The sequence below is a fragment of the Telmatherina bonti genome (genome assembly GCF_933228915.1).
Source record: "Telmatherina bonti genome assembly, chromosome: 16".
NCBI classification, from domain to species: domain Eukaryota; kingdom Metazoa; phylum Chordata; class Actinopteri; order Atheriniformes; family Telmatherinidae; genus Telmatherina; species Telmatherina bonti.
Window position 1 is genome coordinate 11,920,818 of NC_136614.1, and position 21,249 is coordinate 11,942,066.

The 21,249-nt window shown below is 45.0% G+C and overlaps 1 protein-coding gene across 1 annotated transcript; it reads right to left on the reverse strand.

The window, feature by feature from the left end:
* Positions 1-7,607: 7,607 nt before the first annotated feature.
* On the reverse strand, positions 7,608-19,998 carry unc93a (unc-93 homolog A; the record flags this gene model as incomplete). Its single annotated transcript, XM_079255709.1, has 8 exons — positions 7,608-7,897; positions 8,121-8,252; positions 9,854-9,989; positions 15,134-15,345; positions 15,641-15,766; positions 16,857-17,086; positions 18,457-18,638; positions 19,909-19,998. The coding sequence occupies 8 exons, from the start codon at positions 19,996-19,998 to the stop codon at positions 7,608-7,610; spliced, it is 1,398 nt and encodes a 465-aa protein (XP_079111835.1).
* Positions 19,999-21,249: the final 1,251 nt, after the last annotated feature.

Sequence of the window (21,249 nt, forward strand, 5' to 3'; positions counted from 1 at the left end):
CCACTGCATGGAACCGGCATTCCCACGGCAGACGTGTAGGTTTTATCCCACTGCCGCCCTGACAGACGGAGAAACCCACCCCTGCTCGTCCCGCCGACGAGCGAAGCGACAAGCCAAAAAGCACCCGGTCCATATGCAAGCGGCAGTCACCATAGCAACCAGGTACCAGGTTAGACGCACCTGCAGCGTTTCTTTCATGGTGTTAACATGATGTGTGTATATAACAGAGAAATGTGAATATGTATATGTTCAGAATCAACAGAAAAGTAGTGCTCCGAGTTTGTGGTAAATAACGACTCCGTCACGTTTTTATTTCATCTTTTGATTTTTCTACTTTTATTTTTCTGATGACGTGTGTGTGTGCGTTTATGACTGTAGGTGCGTGCGTATGCGTGGAAGTGATTAATACTGTATATCTGGTGTTCTCTAAGATGGAAAAGTGGAAGATGTCCTCTTTGACTGGTTTTTCGAGCCTGCAGATTACCTGTGGGCGTTTCAGACGTAACTATGCCAGAGAATGGGTTTTTAAAGCGACTGCTGAATGTGATTTTATTGAGAGAGAAGCAGTGTGGACTGGCTTTTTTTTTTCTTTTTTTTTTTTTGTACGGGTTAATTTAAAAAAAAAAAAAAGAAACAAACAAAAAACAAAGGCCATATTATTTAATTTTCTCTGTTGTCAGACGTTTAAGCAGATCTGGGAGAGTGGAGCCTCGGTTTTAACGGAGAAGCGTTGCCTGCTCGTCGTCATGTAGCCTTTCTGTTGTCTCTCAGTAAATGGCCAAAGCTTTCGACGTATTTCTCAGATATCACACACCAACCTCATCACTGGACATGATGTAGCGCCTCTTCCTCGCTCGCCGTTCTGCACTTTCCCGCCTGCTTTTTAACTCCCTTCTTGTCTCAACACTGTTTCTGTCGACGTGGCCTATCAGCAGCAATCCCTGCGATGTCCCAAAGTTTGGTCAGTTTAGACTTTTGCCAGTGAGGTCTTTTGAGCCTGAAGTGCTATCACTTGTTTACAGGAAAACAAAAAAAACAAAAAAAAAAAAAAAAACCCGTTAGCTATGCACCTTACCGAAACGAGCATTTCCTCTACATGTCTGTAGGATTAACACTGGAGCAAGTCGTTCGTTTAGAAATAGTGATGGAAAAAAAAAAAGCCCCTTCCTCCGCTGACCTCTCACCTTTCGATTCCACGTTAGCTGAATACTTTATACGGAACTTGAGGTGCCTCGTGTAAATAAACCTGCTTTCTGCAGCCAAGGTTTGCTCCTTCGCTGTCTAACAGTAATTTAGTTTTATTTTCAAGAAAAAACCCTTTTTTCACCTTTTTAAAAGAAAAGTTTACTGTATAAAAGACTTTTTTACACATAGAAGAATCAGACGATCCCAGGAATTTGCAAATACAATCTAGTTTTGCACTTTATCATCAGATCCACTTGGAGCGAAAAAAGGCCATGAGAGAGCGTCCCGGTGTGATCGGCGTCTGGAGACACGTCCCCTGAATGTACCCAGAAGGTGTCCAGATGTAGGAGTGGACACGCGTCGTCCAGACGACGGCGAACTAAGCGAACGTCGTCTACGTTTCCTTCCCGTGTGGTTTTCCAGCGTGACTTTCAGGCGACACCCCCTCCGTCGTCTCTGCGCTGTAAAAAAAAAAAAAAAAAAAACCCTCCAGCTTGAACTTTCACAACATTCCTGCTCCACCGCCGCCGTTCCGCTTTCTTCTTTCCTCTCCTGTTTCCAGACACAGTCGTGCACCGACGTCAGCGATTCCGTCGCCGATCCGTAACGGTATTTCTCTGGTCTTTCACCTCCCACTCATTCCTAACGTTCAGACTAATCTCGCTGCGACAGACGTCACGTTTTCTAAGTGTTGCCTTATCGGGACTGAGGCTGGTCATGGTTCATTAAGGCTTCGTACTCACATCCGTTTGTCTTGTTTTGTCTCCGACGATGCAGGCGGTGACGCTTTCTCTGGAGATTTTGAGAAGACCAAGGTTCCACTTTCTCCCTTGTACAAATTAATATAAATATATATAAATATATAAATATATATTATACATTTTACTCATTTTTGTCCAGTTTTCTAAAGAGGCATCGGAGCAGCTAATACAAGACAATATGAGTGACAATGTTCATGTGGGAGAATTTTATGCATGTTTTATTTCTTCCCCCCCCTTCTCTCTCTCTCTCTCTCTTAATGTCCCTCAACCCCCTCCTGTTCAGGTGTGTAACGTGAATATAAAGAAATCTACCTTTTCTTTGGAATGTTGTAGACAATCAGTCTCAGGCCGGGTCCAGGCTCAGGCCGGGTCCAGTCTCAGGCCGGGTCCAGTCTCAGGCCGGGTCCAGTCTCAGGCCGGGTCCAGGCTCAGGCCGGGTCCAGTCTCAGGCCGGGTCCAGTCTCAGGCCGGGTCCAGTCTCAGGCCGGGTCCAGGCTCAGGCCGGGTCCAGGCTCAGGCCGGGTCCAGGCTCAGGCCGGGTCCAGTCTCAGGCCGGGTCCAGTCTCAGGCCGGGTCCAGGCTCAGGCCGGGTCCAGTCTCAGGCCGGGTCCAGTCTCAGGCCGGGTCCAGGCTCAGGCCGGGTCCAGTCTCAGGCCGGGTCCAGGCTCAGGCCGGGTCCAGTCTCAGGCCGGGTCCAGTCTCAGGCCGGGTCCAGTCTCAGGCCGGGTCCAGTCTCAGGCCGGATCCAGGCTCAGGCCGGGTCCAGTCTCAGGCCGGGTCCAGTCCCTGTGGGGAGTGAGAGCCCTTCAGGCTAACAGACAAGACTCCTTATTTTCATCTACTGGAAGTCTAAACTCGGAGGTTTGTTCATTCATATGTTCATGGCTGCTCAAGTTTACACACATACACACACACACTTCTCGACTACACTCAGAAACACAAACACCTCGTGCATTTGATCCCTCTGCTTTTTTCCAAGGTGAGGATGCCAACCTTGATGAAATGATGCTTTGACTAACAAATCTATAACATCTATGAATGTGGGAATGCAACACATTGCAATAAAAAGCACCATTTGAAACGCAGCTCGTTGTCCTGGACGTTCTTCATCGCGTAGCGTGGACACACTCCTCGGACGTTGCACCAAGAAGCATTCACTCATCCGGCTCTACCTGCAGCTGACATCTCGTTGTTGATCCCTGGGGTTTAATCATAGACTGTACATGAAAGATGGACCCAAAAGTTCCCCTTCATCCACCAGGGGCTGGAAAACAGAGCAAATCTCCATAGACTCCCATGTTAAAAAGACCAACTTCACAGCAGAAATAAACATGTTTACAGCCTGGTTCAAAAATCCATTTTAGGTTTAATAGGTCAGGTTTACCTTCATGACAACTGTGGGGGAAGTGAATTTTTTTCTAACTCGCCCGTTAAAAAGTAATTTAATCTCAAAGTTCGGCATATTTAGGGGCGTGTCATTTTGATTGACAGGTACCAATCTCCCGCTTTAAGCAAGAAGAACGTAGAACAACCGCGTTTTTTTAGCCGGTTAACAACGGGACTTAGCTTTAGCCCGCTTACCTCCATTACCTGGTTAGCTCCTGTTATCTCTGGGTTAGCTTTGTTAGCTCTTAGCTACAGAAAGCTCAGAGTTTGTTCGATGTCAATCATCCGCCATGACGCTCACAGCCCCCCTCTCAGCTCCACCTCTTTGCCCATATTTATATTTTCCGGGCGAGACGACACGCATGCCTCTGCCAAGATGGTGATGGTCGGAACCGCCCACCGAGCTTCAATTCAGCTCTTCAGAAACCTACGGGTGACGTCACGGAGACTGCGTCCATCTTTTTATACAGTCTATGGGTTTAATCCAGCACTCGAGGTTCTTCCACAAGGTTTGGGAGTGTTTATGGGAATTTTTGACCGTTCTTTGTGAGTTCAGACACTGATGTTGAACAAGAAGACCTGGCTCACAGTCTCCAGTCTTATCCATCCCAAACGTGTTCTGCCACAATCAGCCATGTCTTAATGGACCTGCCTTTGTGTCCTGGTGTGCAGTCATGTTGGAGCAGGAAGGAACCATCCCCAAACACACCCGATTCAAATAAATGGCTCATTAACAGACATCAAGCGGCTGGAGATGCATTTTAATTGAATCAGGTGTTGCAGAAGGGAGACATTCAGAACCTGCAGGACACCTGATGATCCCAGTGGCAGAGAAGCTGAACAGATGCAGGTGTTCAGAGTTTCCCTGCTGCAACGCACCTGACCACACACATCTGGCGTAATGAGCAAACTTGTGCAAAGCTTGAAGTCGAACTCCGCATGTGTTGCACTGGGAGTCTACCAGGACTTGCAGGACTGCTGGGACCGGAGGAGGAGCCCCAGGACTGGTCTGAGCTGGTACGTTTTGGGAGGGAGGGCGCCGTTTTCAGTCGTTTAGGGCTGGCAGCAACCAAAGAAGGTAGGACAAGCAGACAGCCAGGCGAGTTAAGTGAACTCTTGCTTTTTTTTTTTTTTTTACTGGTTTTTATAAGCCTGCAGGGTTTTAACCTGCTGTTTGTTTCAAGTTGAAGTGGGAGGACACTCGTGTTGCAGTGTCCTTTGAAGAGCGTGATGTAGTTTTAGGTGAGATAGTTTCCAGAGGGGAACTGTGGAAGACTTAGCTTACCTAAGGGTGTGAAAAACTTTCCCTGGTTGGATCCCCGGTAAGTCTTAGTGAACTTTTAGGTACTTCATAAAGTTACTTGTCTTTTTTTCAGGCTTGTCTTGTTGGATTGTTTCAGATCTGGCATGAGAGGAAAGAATTTCTGCCATTTATTTCAGTGTAATAAACCCACCAGCTGCTGTTGAAAGGGAGAAATGCTCAACCATTAGTTTTTGTGCTAGATTTTACACCCTGTTCTCCTGCTGCGGTGGAACATGATGATCTCTGGGACAGGTGTCGATGACGCATCTATGAAGGCTTCTTGTTGTGTTTGAGTGCTTTTTGACACAAGTTACAATGATTACAGGTTGTGATCTTAGTGTTATTTCACTGACAGCCGCGAGGTCCACGAAACGGTTCAGGTTTGCTTTTGGTTTTTCTTTCCCTTTTCTCCAAGTGTCTTCATGTAAAGACGGAAGCTTTTCCAGATGGATGTTTGTCCAGTTAATTCTGGGGAAAATGCTGTAGTGTCAACATCAGGCCTGTAGATGGAACTACGATGCTGAAATGCAGCAAGAAGTGAAAAAACTGTGAGACATGCACAGATTAAACCAGTTCATTTGTGTCGTAAAAAGTTTTGATGAAAACAAAATATAACAGAATAATTGTACAAAACAGGGTCATTATAAAGCTTTACATAAAACACTGCTTTTTTCACACAAACCACTTGTTTTCATTCAGCTTGAGTAAAATATATGGACACAAAAGATCCTGTGTGGAGTTGTATAACTAAAACTAATGTTGTCACACTTTTCTCTATGAAACTGTCGTGTACATTTTATCCTGACAGTTAATTCAGGCTCCACCTTCAGTTTCCCAAAATAAATAACAAGCTTTATTCAGATGACTGAGTGGATTTTATAAGATATTGTAGCATCAACATCTCACAGCAGCATCAAGCTACATGTGTTGTTTTTTTGGTTTTTTTTTTAATTTAGTTTTCTTTAACCTACACTCAGTTAAAGAGAAAAGGGGGGTTATAGTTCTTGTTTGGGAGAAATAAAGGGGGAGGTGGGGGTGTACGCCAAGCTGTTGACTTCAAGATGTGTTGTTTTGGAAGGGCAGCAGCTTTCGACCCTGAAACGTTGGTTGTTTTGATAAAACATCCGGACACTCAGGTTGTTTTCAGATGAGAAGTCTTTTAATTTCTCTAATTTAGTCAAATCACAAAAGCCATTAAGATGTACACACTAGTTTGTTTCAGCATAATTTGTATCAATGCTAAATTTAATTCTGTCAATTTCAGAATGATAAAAATAATTTTACAGTAAATAAAAACAAAATACTGTTTTTATAGAGGGACAAAATTGTACAACATCAAAGAGATAAAATGAAGAGTTGTTTTTTTTTCCAGGGACATTTCTGCAGGATTTACAATAATAATTTAAAGGGGAAAAAAAGGCTTGCTATCCAAGATATCCAGATGAAAAAGTCCCAGTTTTTCCAGTCCAGGATCCACCCATCAACAAAGCTCCAGTGGGGAAAAAACTAGCTTTGCTCACAAGCCGCAGAGCCGGCCTATATGGCAAGCCAAAGCAGTCAAAATTCACCACTTAAAAAGTGCGTTTGCATTACAACGCCAGTTTTTGATGGATAAAATGCCATAAAATACTTTGTTCAGAAAAAAGGTGCATTTTACAGCGTATTAGCCATTGTGACAAAGCGGCCTCGTCACATTGGCTGTCGACCGACGTCACTACACGGACATTCCCGGCGGTTTTCTCCAAGACGTCACAAGGAACCCCACGACACCGCGTATCGCCGCATTCCTGAGGTCATTCTGAGAGGTCGCAGATTCTTAAGGGTGTGCACTTATGTGGGCTCGTTACAGAGGTACAAGGGGGTTGTTAACTTACAGCGTGTTACCATGTTGGCTGGGGAAACCCGAGGTCACGTCAAGCCGCACTTAAGATGCGGATGGATGCCGCAATGCATCAGTGACATTACCGTCATGTGACTCCCTGAAACCTCTCATTACGGCGTATTGTGAAGTTTATTCCTGTTATTTTGGGTTAATCATTGTGATGTTGACAATGTTTATATGTATATTCTGTGTAGAATGTCTCTGTTTAAACATTTGTGTACAAAACAAAATGAAATGGAAGGAAAAACCATGTTCTTTGGATTAATTGAGAAGCTTCCTGTTAGGGGAGGAGCTTCGTTTTTATAAAGGACTTATTCAAAGCAGAATGGTGTGGGAGTAGGTTGGATTGAGTTGCAGAGCTGGAGTTTAGTGAATGTATTGTGAGAAACCCTTATAAATTGTAAGACCTATTGTAAATATTGTGGATATTTTACATATCACACGGGACCACTGTACATAATATTGCACTTTGGAGGAGTTGGTAATAAACCACCTCAAACAAAACCACGGCATCACCATCATCATTGGGAACAGCAGAGAGAACCCCGTGACAGCCATCAAAAACTGCGCTTTTAGCACTTTTAGTTTTGTACTTTATGGTGTAATGCAAATGCGCTTTTTAAGTGGCAAATTTTGACTACTTTAGCTTGCCATAGTCTCAAAGTCCTGCTTGTGATCTCACCACTGCTTGTAGAAGTGCATCACAAAAGGCAGCTTTTCAAGTAAAAAACAGCATCTGGAGTCGTAAAGAAGGTAGATTTCAGGTATGTAATTATCAATATGTGATACTGGTGATGAATAAATGAACACAAATGATGAAATTTCAGGCTTGACTTTAAAAAAAAAGAAAAGAAAAACTTTTAGGATAAATATGAACGTGCAGTTTTGATGAGGTGAAGCAGAACAAAATTAAAGGTTTTAGCAGATAGCTCAGGGGAGGTATGTCCGTTTTGGCCCAATCCATACTCAACACCCCTCAGCTGGAGGACTTCAGTTTTTAAAGCTGAATGTGATCGTCCAGCATCGGTGTCGGCCACCCGGTGAGCAGCTGGGACAGAAAAGGGCTTTATAAACAAACCAGCAGAATCCCCTACAGTTGTGTCTGAGTCATGATCTTGTTTCCGTCTGTTTCCACGGCTTCTTTGTGACTTCTGTATTCTGCTGCTTTAACAGGTTCTGTGGGATTTTTGCGCTCGTAATACTCCACGATGGGGTAAGTTATCATCGTCAGCACGAGAACTGACAAAAGGATGTAAAGTTTGTACTCGAGGCAAAGAAACGTGCTGTAAGCAAAGGCGATGACGAAACCGAGCGACTCCCACATCCGGTAGTTGGCGAACGCTGCTTCTTTGTCTCTTGGGAAGAGGACACCATAAAGAGCTGCAAGACAGACGTTAGAGGTCACAAACTGGTGATAAAACTCATGAAAAGCTTTAAGTTCTGGTTTTAGAGGCAGAATAAAAGCAAAAAATATATAATATTTCTTTGTTTTTTAACTGTTTCTGTGAGTAACGCATCACATCTTCCTGTTCTGATGTGTCTTAATGCTAACGATATTGTGTACCCACTCCATCTGTGGCAGGATACGGCATGATTTTCTTACCATTGGTTTGGGTTTGCCAGATAGCATCCGCCATGCCCCACAGAGCAGGAAACACAAAAAAGACGGGCAGGTCATCGGGATGAGGCCTCCAGTACAAAAGAGCTATTATGCAGGAGAGGTTGACCAAGGCGGCTGAATGTAAAACAAAAAACATAACAAATCATTGCCAAAACAATCCCTGTTTTTTTTTTTTGTTTTGTTTTGTTTTTAAACTTTTTGTAAGAGTATTTTTTTATTTTGTTATTTGTTGAGGGGAGAGCTAAATTGACTGGTCCATTAATGTTGTGACCACCAGAGGTCATTGGTAAGAATGCATGGAGATGATTCAGACGTCTTCTTTATTATTTAACTTTAGCTTACACTGGTTGTCCTGGTATTGAGTGTGGTTCTGTAACACAAATAAGTAACATATCTGAATTAAAATGTAATAAATACAACTAAACAAGAATGACAGAACAATTGGAATAGCTCATAATACTAATTAGTAAGGAGCTACCGCAAGGCTGTCGGCATTAGTGCACTTAACACATTAGCAGGTTCACTATTAACATAAATACTATTACCACGCCTTCTAGCATGTACAAAACTATACAACTAGCAGATATAAGCACATGTGTGCGTTTTCAGACCACGACTCACTCTTTTCCAATTAACGCACACGGGCACAACCATGAGCTCAGCTCCACACACGAAAATTAACACTTAACAACGTTGTGATCTCAACTTCTGATTGGCTACTAGTGCTCAAACTCAGACATTTAATGCTTCGTCACATTATTAGTAGTTCTGTTAAAATTGTTACATCCTCAACGAGAAGCTAAAACTTTGAGGCTGCAAGAACAAGACAAAAATGTTTTCATCTGGTTCGTTCTTACAATACGAGAAGCTTCGTGTACGTACGGGTATCACTGTGTAAATGTGCAATAAACCCAGTTATTTCATACTTTGGGTTGTGCACACACCTGGAATTGAGTGTTTTAATCCCATGATGTAAAAATATTTGTACTTTCTCACCACTTTAATCAGCTGTTTTATCAAAACAAATAATTTTACCAGCAGCTTTCCGCTTCATGCTTTCCTTTTTTTTAACCACACCCATTAGCCAGCTCGACGTGTCGAACTGTCTTTAACCAAGTTTGTAAGAACAAAATGACATAATTCTTGAAACCAGGAAAAGTTCTCGCTTCTGTGAAGGATGCAGCAGCCTTTTGTCCTTTTCATGTTCTTCGTACTCTGTAAAGCATTTTGCTTTGCTTTTATAAATTGCTCAATAATTTAAATACAAAAAATATAACCTTAAATGAAATGATATAGAACTATTTGTTCTATACAGCTACATATACTGGCTCACCCAGTCAAGGTCCTCGAAACCTCAAGCCGTCTGTAGCTAACCCTACCTTAACACATGACATAAATGGTGCCCAAACAGACTGGAAATACAGACGATCCTCAGGTTACATGGTTCTCATCTTTACAATGCTCATTAAACAAATGTAAATAAAAAGTTTTGAAGTTACGAGAGTCCATATAAGCTCTTACGACGCATTACACGGAGGCTGAGACAACGCCTCAATACATATTTTAATTGCCTGTACTGTTTTTTCTATTGATATGATGTATAATACATGTATTTAGATCTTTAGTGATCAAGGGGCAATATGGGGTTTTTAAAGATAAAATTATAGCTGTTATATATAATATAGCTGTTCCGTATAGCTGTTAACAGATCTTACCGAGGCAGAAGAGTGGCGCTCTCCCGGTGTACCGAGCAATCCTCCCAAAGAGGAAGGAACAAAGGGAGTTTGATGCTCCAAAGCACATCATCACAAAACCCACAAAGTGGATCCCCAGAGCACACGTCACGTAGTTCTGCAAAGACACAACATGAGACGCATCTTTTTACTCATCCAATCAAACTTCTGGTTGGTTAGGAAATGTTTAAAGACCCAGCGGCAAACGGAGCGGAGAATGGTGAGCATGGCGCCATCAGGGGGTTTGCACCATAGACTGTATATAAAAAGATGGGTGGAGCCTCCGTGACGTCATCCTTAGATTTATGAAGAGCTGAGTTGAATGTTTACAGCCTGGATTTTTGAACCAGGCTGTAAACATGTTTATTTCTGCTGTGAAGTTGGTCTTTTTAACATGGGAGTCTATGAGGATTTGCTCTGTTTTGCAGCCCCTAGTGGATGAAGGGGGAACTGCAGTTTTATGCACTTCCACATAGGCTTCACTTTTAACCGCCGAAGGCTCCGTCCATCTTTCATAAACGGTCTATGGTTTGCACGTGATCTTCAGATCTGCAGGTGCTTTTTTCTGCCAACATGTAACCGTTTCCTCACTGCAGGTATGACGACTCTGAAAGGTCAAAACGTGTCACGGCTGGTCTTTGCCCCCCCCCCCCCCCCACCCCCCATGGGTCATCCTACTGTTGATCTGAAGCTGCTTTTGTTTGATTAATGCCTGCAGAGTTTGCTTTAATAGTTTAAGAAACATTTCAAACTGCATAGTAATGTGATGCGTTCAAGGTTTGGATGAAATCATGGTTTTACATATATTAATTATTCTTCTTCCAAGTGCATTGACTTTATATTTGACCCCTTAAACACCCTCGACAAGTTGTGAAATTTGGTACACACCACAATCCCCACGAAATTTAAAAAATATATGGTTCACATATTCTTCAATGCCCCTCCCTGAGCCGTCACCTTATCGTGGTGGAGGGGTTTGTGCGTCCCGAAGATCCTAGCAGCTATGTTGTCGGGGGCTTTATGCCCCTGGTAGGGTCACCCATGGCAAACAGGTGTCTAGGGGAGGGACCAGACCAAGCATGGCTCATCAACCCCTATGACGACGACATACCTGGGCATAAATGTTCCCTTGCCCGGACGCGGGTTACCGGGACCCCCCTCTGGAGCCAGGCCTGGAGGCGGGGTACGAGAGCGAGCGTCTGGTGGCCGGGCCTTCGCCCATGGGGCCCGGTTGGGCTCAGCCCGAAAGGGTTACATGGGCCCCACCTCCCGTGGGCTCACCATCTGCGGGAGGAGCCGTAGGGGTCGGGGGCAATGTGAGCTGGGCGGCAGCAAGGGGCGGGGACCCTGGCGGTCCGATCCCCGGCTGCAGAAGCTGGCTCTAGGGACGTGGAACGTCACCTCTCTGGTGGGGAAGGAGCCTGAGCTTGTGCGCGAGGTTGAGCGGTTCTGGCTAGATATAGTTGGACTCACCTCGACGCATGGCTTGGGCTCTGGAACCAGTACTCTCGAAAGGGGCTGGACTTTCTTCCACTCTGGAGTTGCTCATGGTGGGAGGCGCCGAGCAGGTGTGGGCATTCTCATCAGCCCCCAGCTTGGTGCCTGCACATTGGGGTTTACCCCGATGGATGAAAGGGTAGTTTCCCTCCGCCTCCGGGTGGGGGGATGGTTCCTGACTGTTGTCTCTGCTTATGCGCCGAACAGCAGTTCAGAGTACCCACCCTTTCTGGAGTCCTTGGAGGGAGTGCTGGAGGGTGCTCCTTCTGGGGACTCCATTGTTCTGCTGGGGGTATTCAATGCTCACGTGGGCAATGACAGTGAGACCTGGAGGGGAGTGATTGGGAGGCATGGTCCCCCCCCCCCTCTGAACCCAAATGGTGTTTTGTTATTGGACTTCTGTGCTCGTCATGGATTGTCCATAACGAACATCATGTTCCAACATAAGAGTGTCCATATGTACACATGGCATCAGGATTCCCTGGGCCGCAGTTCGATGATCGATTTTGTAGTCGTATCGTCAGACCTGCGGCCACATGCCTTGGACACCCGGGTGAAGAGGGGGGCGGAGCTGTCAACTGATCACCACCTGGTGGTGAGTTGGCTCAGATGGTGGGGGAGGAAGCCGGTCAGATCTGGCAGGCCCAAACGTGTTGTGAGGGTCTGCTGTGAATGTCTGGCTGTGTCCCCTGTCAGAGTGAGCTTCATCTCCCACCTTCAGCAGAGCTTCAAACATGTCCCGAGTGAGGCGGGGGACATTGAGTCCGAATGGGCTGTGTTCCGTGCCTCTATTGCTGAGGCGGCCAGCCGGAGCTGTGGCTGTAAGGTCGTTGGTGCCTGTCGTGGCGGTAATCCCAGGACTCGTTGGTGGACACCAGCAGTGAGGGATGCCGTCAAGCTGAAGAAGGAGTCCTATCGGGCCTTCTTGGCCTGTGGGACTCTGGAGGCAGCTGATGGGTACCGACGGGCTAAGCGGCATGCGGCTTCGGCTGTTGCCGAGGCAAAAACTCGGGCATGGGAGGAGTTCGGCAAGGCCACGGAGAAAGACTTCTGGACAGCTTCGAGGAGATTCTGGTCCACCATCCGGCGGCTCAGGAGGGGGAAGCAGTGCTCCATCAATACTGTGTACAGTGGAGGTGGGGAGCTGCTGACCTCAACTCGGGATGTAGTGGGTCGGTGGAAGGAATACTTCGAAGACCTCCTCAATCCTACAAACTCGTCTTCCGATGAGGAAGCAGAGCTGGGGGACTCAGGGGTGGACTCTCCTATCTCTGGGGCTGAAGTCACTGAGGTGGTCAAAAAGCTCCTTGGCGGCAAGGCCCCGGGGGTGGATGAGATTTGCCCGGAGTTCCTTAAGGCTCTGGATGCTGTGGGGCTGTCCTGGCTGACACGCCTCTGCAGCATCGCGTGGACATCGGGGGCAGTACCGCTGGATTGGCAGACTGGGGTGGTGGTCCCCCTTTTTAAGAAGGGGGACCGGAGGGTGTGTTCCAATTACAGGGGAATCACACTCCTCAGCCTCCCTGGTAAGGTCTATTCAGGGGTCCTGGAGAGGAGGGTCCGCCGGATAGTCCAATCCCGGATTGAGGAGGAGCAGTGTGGTTTTCGTCCTGGTCGCGGAACAGTGGACCAGCTCTATACCCTCTTTGGGGTCCTGGAGGGGGCATGGGAGTTTGCCCAACCAGTCTACATGTGCTTTGTGGACCTGGAGAAGGCATTCGACCGTGTCCCCCGGGGGCTCCTGTGGGGAGTACTCTGGGAGTATGGGGTACCGGACCCCCTTGTACGAGCTGTCCGGTCCCTGTACGACAGGTGTCAGAGCTTGATCCGCATTGCCGGTAGTAAGTCGGATTCGTTTCCGGTGAGGGTTGGACTCCGCCAAGGCTGCCCTTTATCACCGATTCTGTTAATAACTTATATGGACAGAATTTCTAGGTGCAGCCGAGGTGTTGAGGGGATCCGACTTGGTGGCCTCAGGATTGGGTCCCTGCTTTTTGCAAATGACGTGGCCTTGTTGGCTTCATCTGGTCGTGATCTCCAGCTCTTGCTTGAGCGATTCGTGGCCGAGTGTGAAGCGGCTGGGATGAGAATTAGCACCTCCAAATCTGAGACCATGGTCCTCAGCCGGAATAGGGTGGATTGCCCTCTCCGGGTCGGGAGTGAGGTCCTGCCTCAAGTAGAGGAGTTTAAATATCTCGGGGTCTTGTTCACGAGTGAGGGAAGGATGGAGCGCGAGATTGACAGACGGATCGGTGCGGCGTCTGCAGTAATGCGGACTCTGCGCCGGTCTGTCGTGGTGAAGAAGGAGCTGAGCCAGAAGGCGAAGCTCTCGATTTACCAGTTGATCTACGTTCCTACCCTCACCTATGGTCATGAGCTGTGGGTCGTGACCGAAAGAACGAGATCTCGTATTCAGGCAGCTGAAATGGGTTTCCTCCGCAGGATGGCCGGGCTCTCCCTTAGAGATAGAGTGAAGAGCTCGGTCATCTGGGAGGGGCTCAGAGTAGAGCCGCTGCTCCTCCGCATCGAGAGGAACCAGTTGAGGTGGCTCGGGCATCTGGTCAGGATGCCTCCTGGACGCCTCCCTGGTGAGGTGTTCCAGGCACGTCCCTCTGGGAGGAGACCCTGGGGAAGACCCAGGACACGCTGGACGGATTATATCTCTCTGCTGGCCTGGGAACGCCTCGGGATCCCCCCCCGCAGAGTTGGCAAATGTGGCTGGGGAGAGGGAAGTCTGGGCTTCCCTGCTTAGGCTGCTGCCCCCGCGACCCGACCCCGGATAAGCAGCTGAAGATGAAGATGAAGATATTCTTCAATGCAAAAATGGCTCTACAGCTCTACCCTTAGACATGGAAAAAAATCCCCCAATGGATGTCGAACATCTACTTTAACGTAGGTCAACGACATTTGGCACACACGTGTAACACTCCAAGACAAGCAAAAAAAAAAATCATACACCTGTTGCCATGGCAAGGGGGCGTCCACCATCTTGGAGTTTCACGCCCATTTTTGCCCCTTTTTTTTTTTTTTTTTTTTTCACTTTGCGTTGCATTTGAACAAACTAGTCTGACGCGATTTGTGCGATTGACTCCAAATTCGGCAGGAAACTTTGTGACAAGTTGGGGACCAAATGGCAATCAAATCTTTCTAATATGACAAGCCATGTTACCATGGAAACCCACAAAAAAAAAAAGCCTTCTCGCTAGAAGCACGGTTTGCTCATATCTTCCCAGAAATACATGGGACCAAAATTCACGGCAGTCATATTTGTTAGATCCTGAAACCATTACAGCATGCGTTGTGTGTATGTGTGTGTGTGTGTGTGTGTGTGTGTGTGTGTGTGTGTGTGTGTGTGTGTGTGTGTGTGTGTGTTTGTGTGTGTGTGTGCGCGCGTGTGCATGGGGGGCAGGAGGGATTCCAATGGGTGCGGCTTGTGGCTTTATCATTGTGTGATATCAGTGGAATATTTTTGTTTATGGGCCTATCTCCTTTGGTGCAGTAACATGGTTTCTATGTATCACAGCGTGTGCCCATTGATACTATACCAAGGTACGTTAACACTTGTTTTCTCAATAGAGACTGTTCTATTGGATCATGGACACTTACTGGCCACTCGGAGGAACATCTGTTTAATTTCTTGTCAACACAAATGTCTAATCATCCAATCACATGGCAGAAACTCAGCATTCAGCTGTGTAGACGTGGTGTGTGTCGATATATTAGCATTGCATGCATATTTAACCATCTAAGCGACTGCCCTCTCACCTTGGTGTACTCTCCAGAAAGGAAACTCTGTTCAAAGCCGCTGTACATGGTGAGCGGGATGAGCACCAGAAGCCTCCAGTCCTTCAGGAGCCGGAACGTGGCCAGGAACGTGTGGCAGAACGGCGCCCTGTTCTCACGAAACTGGCTCGTCTGCTCCTGGTCGATGTTGTCCAGAAATATGGCCACAATGAGCATGGCCAGCACGCCCACACCTACCAGAGCAAAGACAACGTTTCTGTGTGTCAGGCCTCTGTTCTTCTCATCCACACAGAACTAATGTCCCTTAACATGGGCTGCTCAGTTCGCTCCCTATGAGGTCTGCAGCAGGTTTTCCATGTATCCCTGCTCCAACAGAGCTGACTTGAATGAATGATTAATTGTGCTGAACCTGAACAGTTTAATGTGATTTAAGTGCTTTGAAGCAGGAACACACAGAAGCCCTGCTGGATTGCGGAGCTCATTGGACTGAAGTGATTACCCCTGACATAAACTGCAAACTGAGGTTACCGATGTAGCATCCCACCAGTATCCACACCAGTCGCTGTGCAGGCTTGTTGGAGGTACCAGTGACGTTCACATTCAGGCCACAGTCAGCTGCTCCGCAGGTTTCCAGCACCTCCTCTGGGATGTTACCTGACATCAAACAAACGCAGCTTCGTTAGATGAATAAACGTAACCAACAATTACAAAGGTTTTCCCATAAAAATGAACTTAAAACCAGCATTGTAACATTTTCAGCCTGTAGGAAGATAAAATGAGAAAGATGCTAAATTTAAACTGAATCAATATGTGTTAATCAGGTCCGAACATTGCACAAGTTGCTTTTCTATGTGTTCATTTGGTTGTTTAAGGTAGTTTTTAAAGGAAAATTAAACTAATGTTGATCAGTTTATTAAAAATGTGACGAAAAATTACTTTTTATGGGTTTTTTTCCATGAAAAACTAAAATAAATCTCTATTTTTACAGGCAGGAGCCTCTGTCTCCTAAAGTATGAAGGAAATACAAGCAGAAATGATGACAGAAGGACTGTGTCATCTTATCATCTGATGAAGGAGCAGTACAATCATAAAATCACATCCGATAAGCTGAGGCACACGCCCTCTCTTAATAGACTGAACTGAGGCTCATAAAGATGACAACACCTGTGGGTTACTGTAACACACTCGCCTGCAGTTCATTTACCTCCTTTGGTTTGTATTTATTATCCTCACGTATGTGTAATAAAACACAATTTTCTGTTTAAAATGTCTTTTTTGTGTATGATCCTAGTTTTTGTGTAGTTTTAATGATGCTTCTGATGTTTCAGGCTGGTCTTGTCAGTAATGGAGACATGTAACCACATTCCTGCACTTTTCCACAATAGCATCCAAAAACTCTTTGGTAATATCCATTTATATAAAGAAAAATCTGCTTGCGTGTGTGAAATTCTGCTGTTTCTACATCCAACACATCTGATTCTGCCGCAGTTCAATCAGAATCAGATCAATGCTTTACTGAAATAACTGATTTTTATCATTCCAACACCAAACAGGGATGTCCAGTATGGATCATGAGCGCTAAAGTCCTGCAGGTTTTAGATGTTTCTCTGCTCCAAAACACCTGATTGAAATGAGATGGATCCTCTCGGCAGCTGGTTAAGTTGTGTTAATGTGTGTTGGAGCAGACGTCAAACTGGACGTCCCTTCTCTCTTCAGCTCGGGGCTGTTTTTTCTCTACACCTACTGATGTCGGTGTCCTGTCCGAAGATGAGCGATGACATGAGGTTCCCCCACACGGCCGACGACTGGAAGATGAAAAAGAAGATGCCGAAGTAATGGTTGATTAAGTCGGAACCCTTTTTGCCCTCCTTGGCAGCCTGCGCGTTCCCAGAGATGGTCAGGTAGGTACATTTAGCCGACCACAGAGGAGATCCTCCCAAACCCAGGACCACTGAGGTGGGAATGAGGGTGTACCTGCAGCAGAAGGCACAACATCGTTTACCAGTTTTCTTCTCTTTTATTAAGAAGCATTAGCATCATGTAGGATTTAGCAGCGACAGTCAGAATCTCAGAAGCAGGTTGATTGGCGAAAAGTTTCAGACTTTTGGTTTCATTCTGAATAATTTAGACTTTTTGTATTGTCAGATGCCAAGCAGTGCGTTGATTTATTCAATATAAAACATTGAACTTCATATATTTTTTCTTTGTGACTTAAAAGATGTTGTCCGAGCATCATTTCAGACAGGTGCTCAGAGTTACTACACACATGGAAATGTACATGTATGTACATTTAAGAGAACTTCTAGACCCATCCATCCATTTTCTGCCGCTTATCCGGGGTCAGGTCGCGGAAGCAGCAGCCTCGGCAGGGAAGCCCAGACTTCCCTCTCCCCATCCACATTTGCCAACTCTGCAGGGGGGATCCCGAGGCGTTCCCAGGCCAGCCGAGAGATATAATCCCTCCAGCGTGTCCTGGGTCTTCCCTGGGGTCTCCTCCCAGAGGGACACCTAACCAGGGAGGCGTCCAGGAGGCATCCTGACCAGATGCCTGAACCACCTCAACAAGCTCCTGTCGATGTGGAGAAGCAGAGGCTCTACTCTGATCCGCTCCTGGATGACTGAGCTCCTCACCTTATCTCATGACTGATTTCTGTTCAGTTTGTTCTAATTCAGGGAAACTGGAGTTTGTCTCAGCAGTGAACAGGCTAGAAGCAGGATGCATGGCGGACAGTTCGCCAGTCCATCGCAGGACCAGCACAGAGCAGCGAACGAACATGAACCCTAACCCGGAGTACCCGGTAAGAACCCACACGTACATGGGCAGGACATGCAAACTCCACACACTGAACCCCTCTGCCGAGGCTCAAACCAGCAACCTCGCTGAAACTGGATGAAATATTCCAATAATTTCACTATAGTTTGATCCAGATCCAGGTCCGTTTACCCCCATATTGATGTGATTTACATCCCTAATCTATTCTGTTCCATTCTACAGTCATTTGGCACATGCTTTGATCCAAGGCAACTTACATGTGATAAGTGATCAATAAACATGACCTCGAGACTCAAACTGGTCAAGGTGGATGGTTCCTTCCTGAAATTTTGTTTCACGTGTTCATAAAACTCATAGTTTTCTGATGTTACTGACCGCGCAGTGACAAATGTCTGCTCTGCATGCTAAACAAGACAACTAAACAAAAAAAACCCCAAAAAACAAGCAATTTTAAAAAAAAAAACAACAAAAAAAACAGATGTTTGATCAGAACATGCGTAAAATACATCCTGAAAGTAATAAAAATAATTCCTTCTAAAACCAACATTAGACTGAAAATGGGACAGATTACCATCCGGGGTAGAGGTTCCCAAAGGAGTAAGTCACGTAACACGCCATGCCGGCAACGATCGTCCATTTGCAGCCCAGATTTTTGATCATGATGGGAGGCAGGAACATGGAGGAGATGATGATGGAGGCGTAGATGACGCTGAGAGACGCCACACCCATCCCCTGCTCGGCGTTGAGGCTGCTCTACAGAGGAAGAAACGGATGAAGATCCTTTCACGTTTACCTGTTTCCAGCTTGTTTTTTCAGCCATCTGCTAAACGCATCAGTCAGAAACCCTCCTGTATCCATACGCCGCTCTACATGCTGATAGCTCTGGAGGAACAGCCTGAAAGTTGCTGGTTTGAATCCTGACTACACACCGAAGTGCCCCTGGGCAAAACAAGGATCCCCACTTTACCCCCTGCTGTGTTTCTGTTTTGACGACTTAGCTGAAAAACTTCTGCAAATATTTTCATGACAAAATGATAAAAATTCATTTCATTTAAACAAAAAAAAAAAAGGGAATTTTCTTCCTATAATGATGTTTGTGTCGTCCCGTTTCTTCTTTTATTCTAAAACCAAAGCTGTGTTTTCCTTTATTTATCCTGAGTTGTAGTTTTAGGAAAGTATTCTTTCCATTTAATATTATTTCTTCTTCCTTTTTAACTTTTTCCCAATTAACTTCATCCTAAATACCAACTCACGGGATTGTTTCACTTCTTCTTTAATGTAAGCTTTCCTCAGCAGTGCAGTTTGCTGCATTGAATTTTAAACTTTACTGCAAAAGAAAGCTGTAACATGAGTTGTATATGGTGAAAAAGAAAGTGACGTGTTACGCAATACTTTATAGTTCGGCTTAAAATTATTTAAAAAAAACTGTGAAATGGACAAAAATGTAACTAAAGAAAGTTGTCAATCAAACTTTGTACATATGACAGATTTTACCTTGAATTATACCCACTTTTAAAGTTTAGTTTAGTTTATTAAGGATCCCCATTAGCTGTAGCAAGCTACAGCTATTCTTTCTGGGGTCCGGCACAATTATATCAAAACAAAAAACTTGTAAAAAGTTACACAGCACATCAATATTTCAGTACAATCCTAGAATACAAGGTATTTACATCTTCAAAATCATCTCTTTACATCCATTTTTACATAAGTAAATGCATGCATGTAATGTCAATTCATATTACATCCTATCATGTAAACTATTCATTTACAAAAAATACAAAAAATATGCTTACTTATAATTGGATATCAACCTATATATTTAATTATCTATAATACAATTCTTCAAGGTGAGATGTGAGATTTCTTTCTTTTTTTCATCATCTTATTCTAGTTTATTTTCTATAATTAGTTTATATTAAGAACAAATATTTTAAGGTGTAAAAATTTTAAAGTGTTATAAACTTCCTTCATATTTGCTGCTCTTACATTCTAATGACAAAGTAAAGTTTACTTTCCCACGTACCTGCAGGCTCTGCAGGCCTCCGTAAGCCGTGAACAGGGACAGAAACCCGATGGAGACCACCAGCACATTCTTGAAGTTACGGCTGATCATGATTGCCTTTAAAATGAAGATCTTCCAGCGACCGCCAACTTTTAGAGAGAAAATACAAAACAGCAGTGATGTTGAGTTGCTTTTACTTCAGCATTAATGACCTCGCACACATCTGACACACAACTGGAACAGAAAGTCAGAGGAGTTGCCGTCAGCTGGAACAGGCTGTCTGATATACTCACACTGGAACTCGCTGGGAACAAAGTCCAGCCCTCACATATCAGACTGAAACGGCCCAGTCTGACTCATTCTAAGGCCCAGTGAGACTCTGTGCCTCCTTCGCTTTATACTCCCTTCTTTCCCTGAATTATTAAAGATGTTTTTGGGTTTAAACATTTCCTTCTTCATCCTGGCATGTGCACAGCTTTTTATCCTCTTTCGCCTTTACGATTCAGATTTACAGTTATAGTCTCTGCATGCGTAACAAGTGGGCAGACCAAAGGTTTACTGCATTCTGTTTCTGATAGTTTCTTTTATTACGGTGTGATTGCATCGTTTTTCACAACATGATAGCTTGTTATTGTTTTAAAGGAATGACACAAACACGAGGACACTGCACTCTGCCGTGTTGTATCAGCTGTACTCAGAGGGAAACAAACTCTCATGCTTCAGGCCTGCAATGAACTCCCATTAAATCCTCCATGTATTTTTGAAGACTGAGGCACCTGCAGACGAATAATTTTTTAAGATTTTAGTGAACTTGTCTGGAGACTTTGATGTTTAAATTAGCTACTACAGAAGCCAGCTGAGTAATAAATTTAATTATAATATTACAGTTTCCGACCACAGATTGCATGTAAAGTAATGACGGATAACACCAATCAGTCAAATGGCCGTTTCCAGAGATAAAAGTCATCAGTGGACATTATCTTGAGTTTTCTTAATGTTTTTATCTGTCAGTAATGATTTAACAAGACAGACTTAATTAAACTGGATTTTAAAGGTCTACAGAGCTGAACTTTTCTTAGTATAACAGCCATGTACGGAAGCTGAGAGTGGCCATGTTTAGATGTGTTTAACACAAGCAGCAACCTACGACGAAAAAAGTGAAGTCTATGCGGAAGTGACAAAAACTGCAGTTCCCCCCTGATCCACTAGGGGCTCCAATACAGAGCAAAACCCCATGACCCCCCTTGACCAACTTCACAGCAGAAATAAACATGTTAATAGCCTGGTACAAAAAACATTTTAGGTTTATTAGGTCAGGTTTACCTTCATGACAACTGTGGGGGGAGTGAATTTTTCTAACCC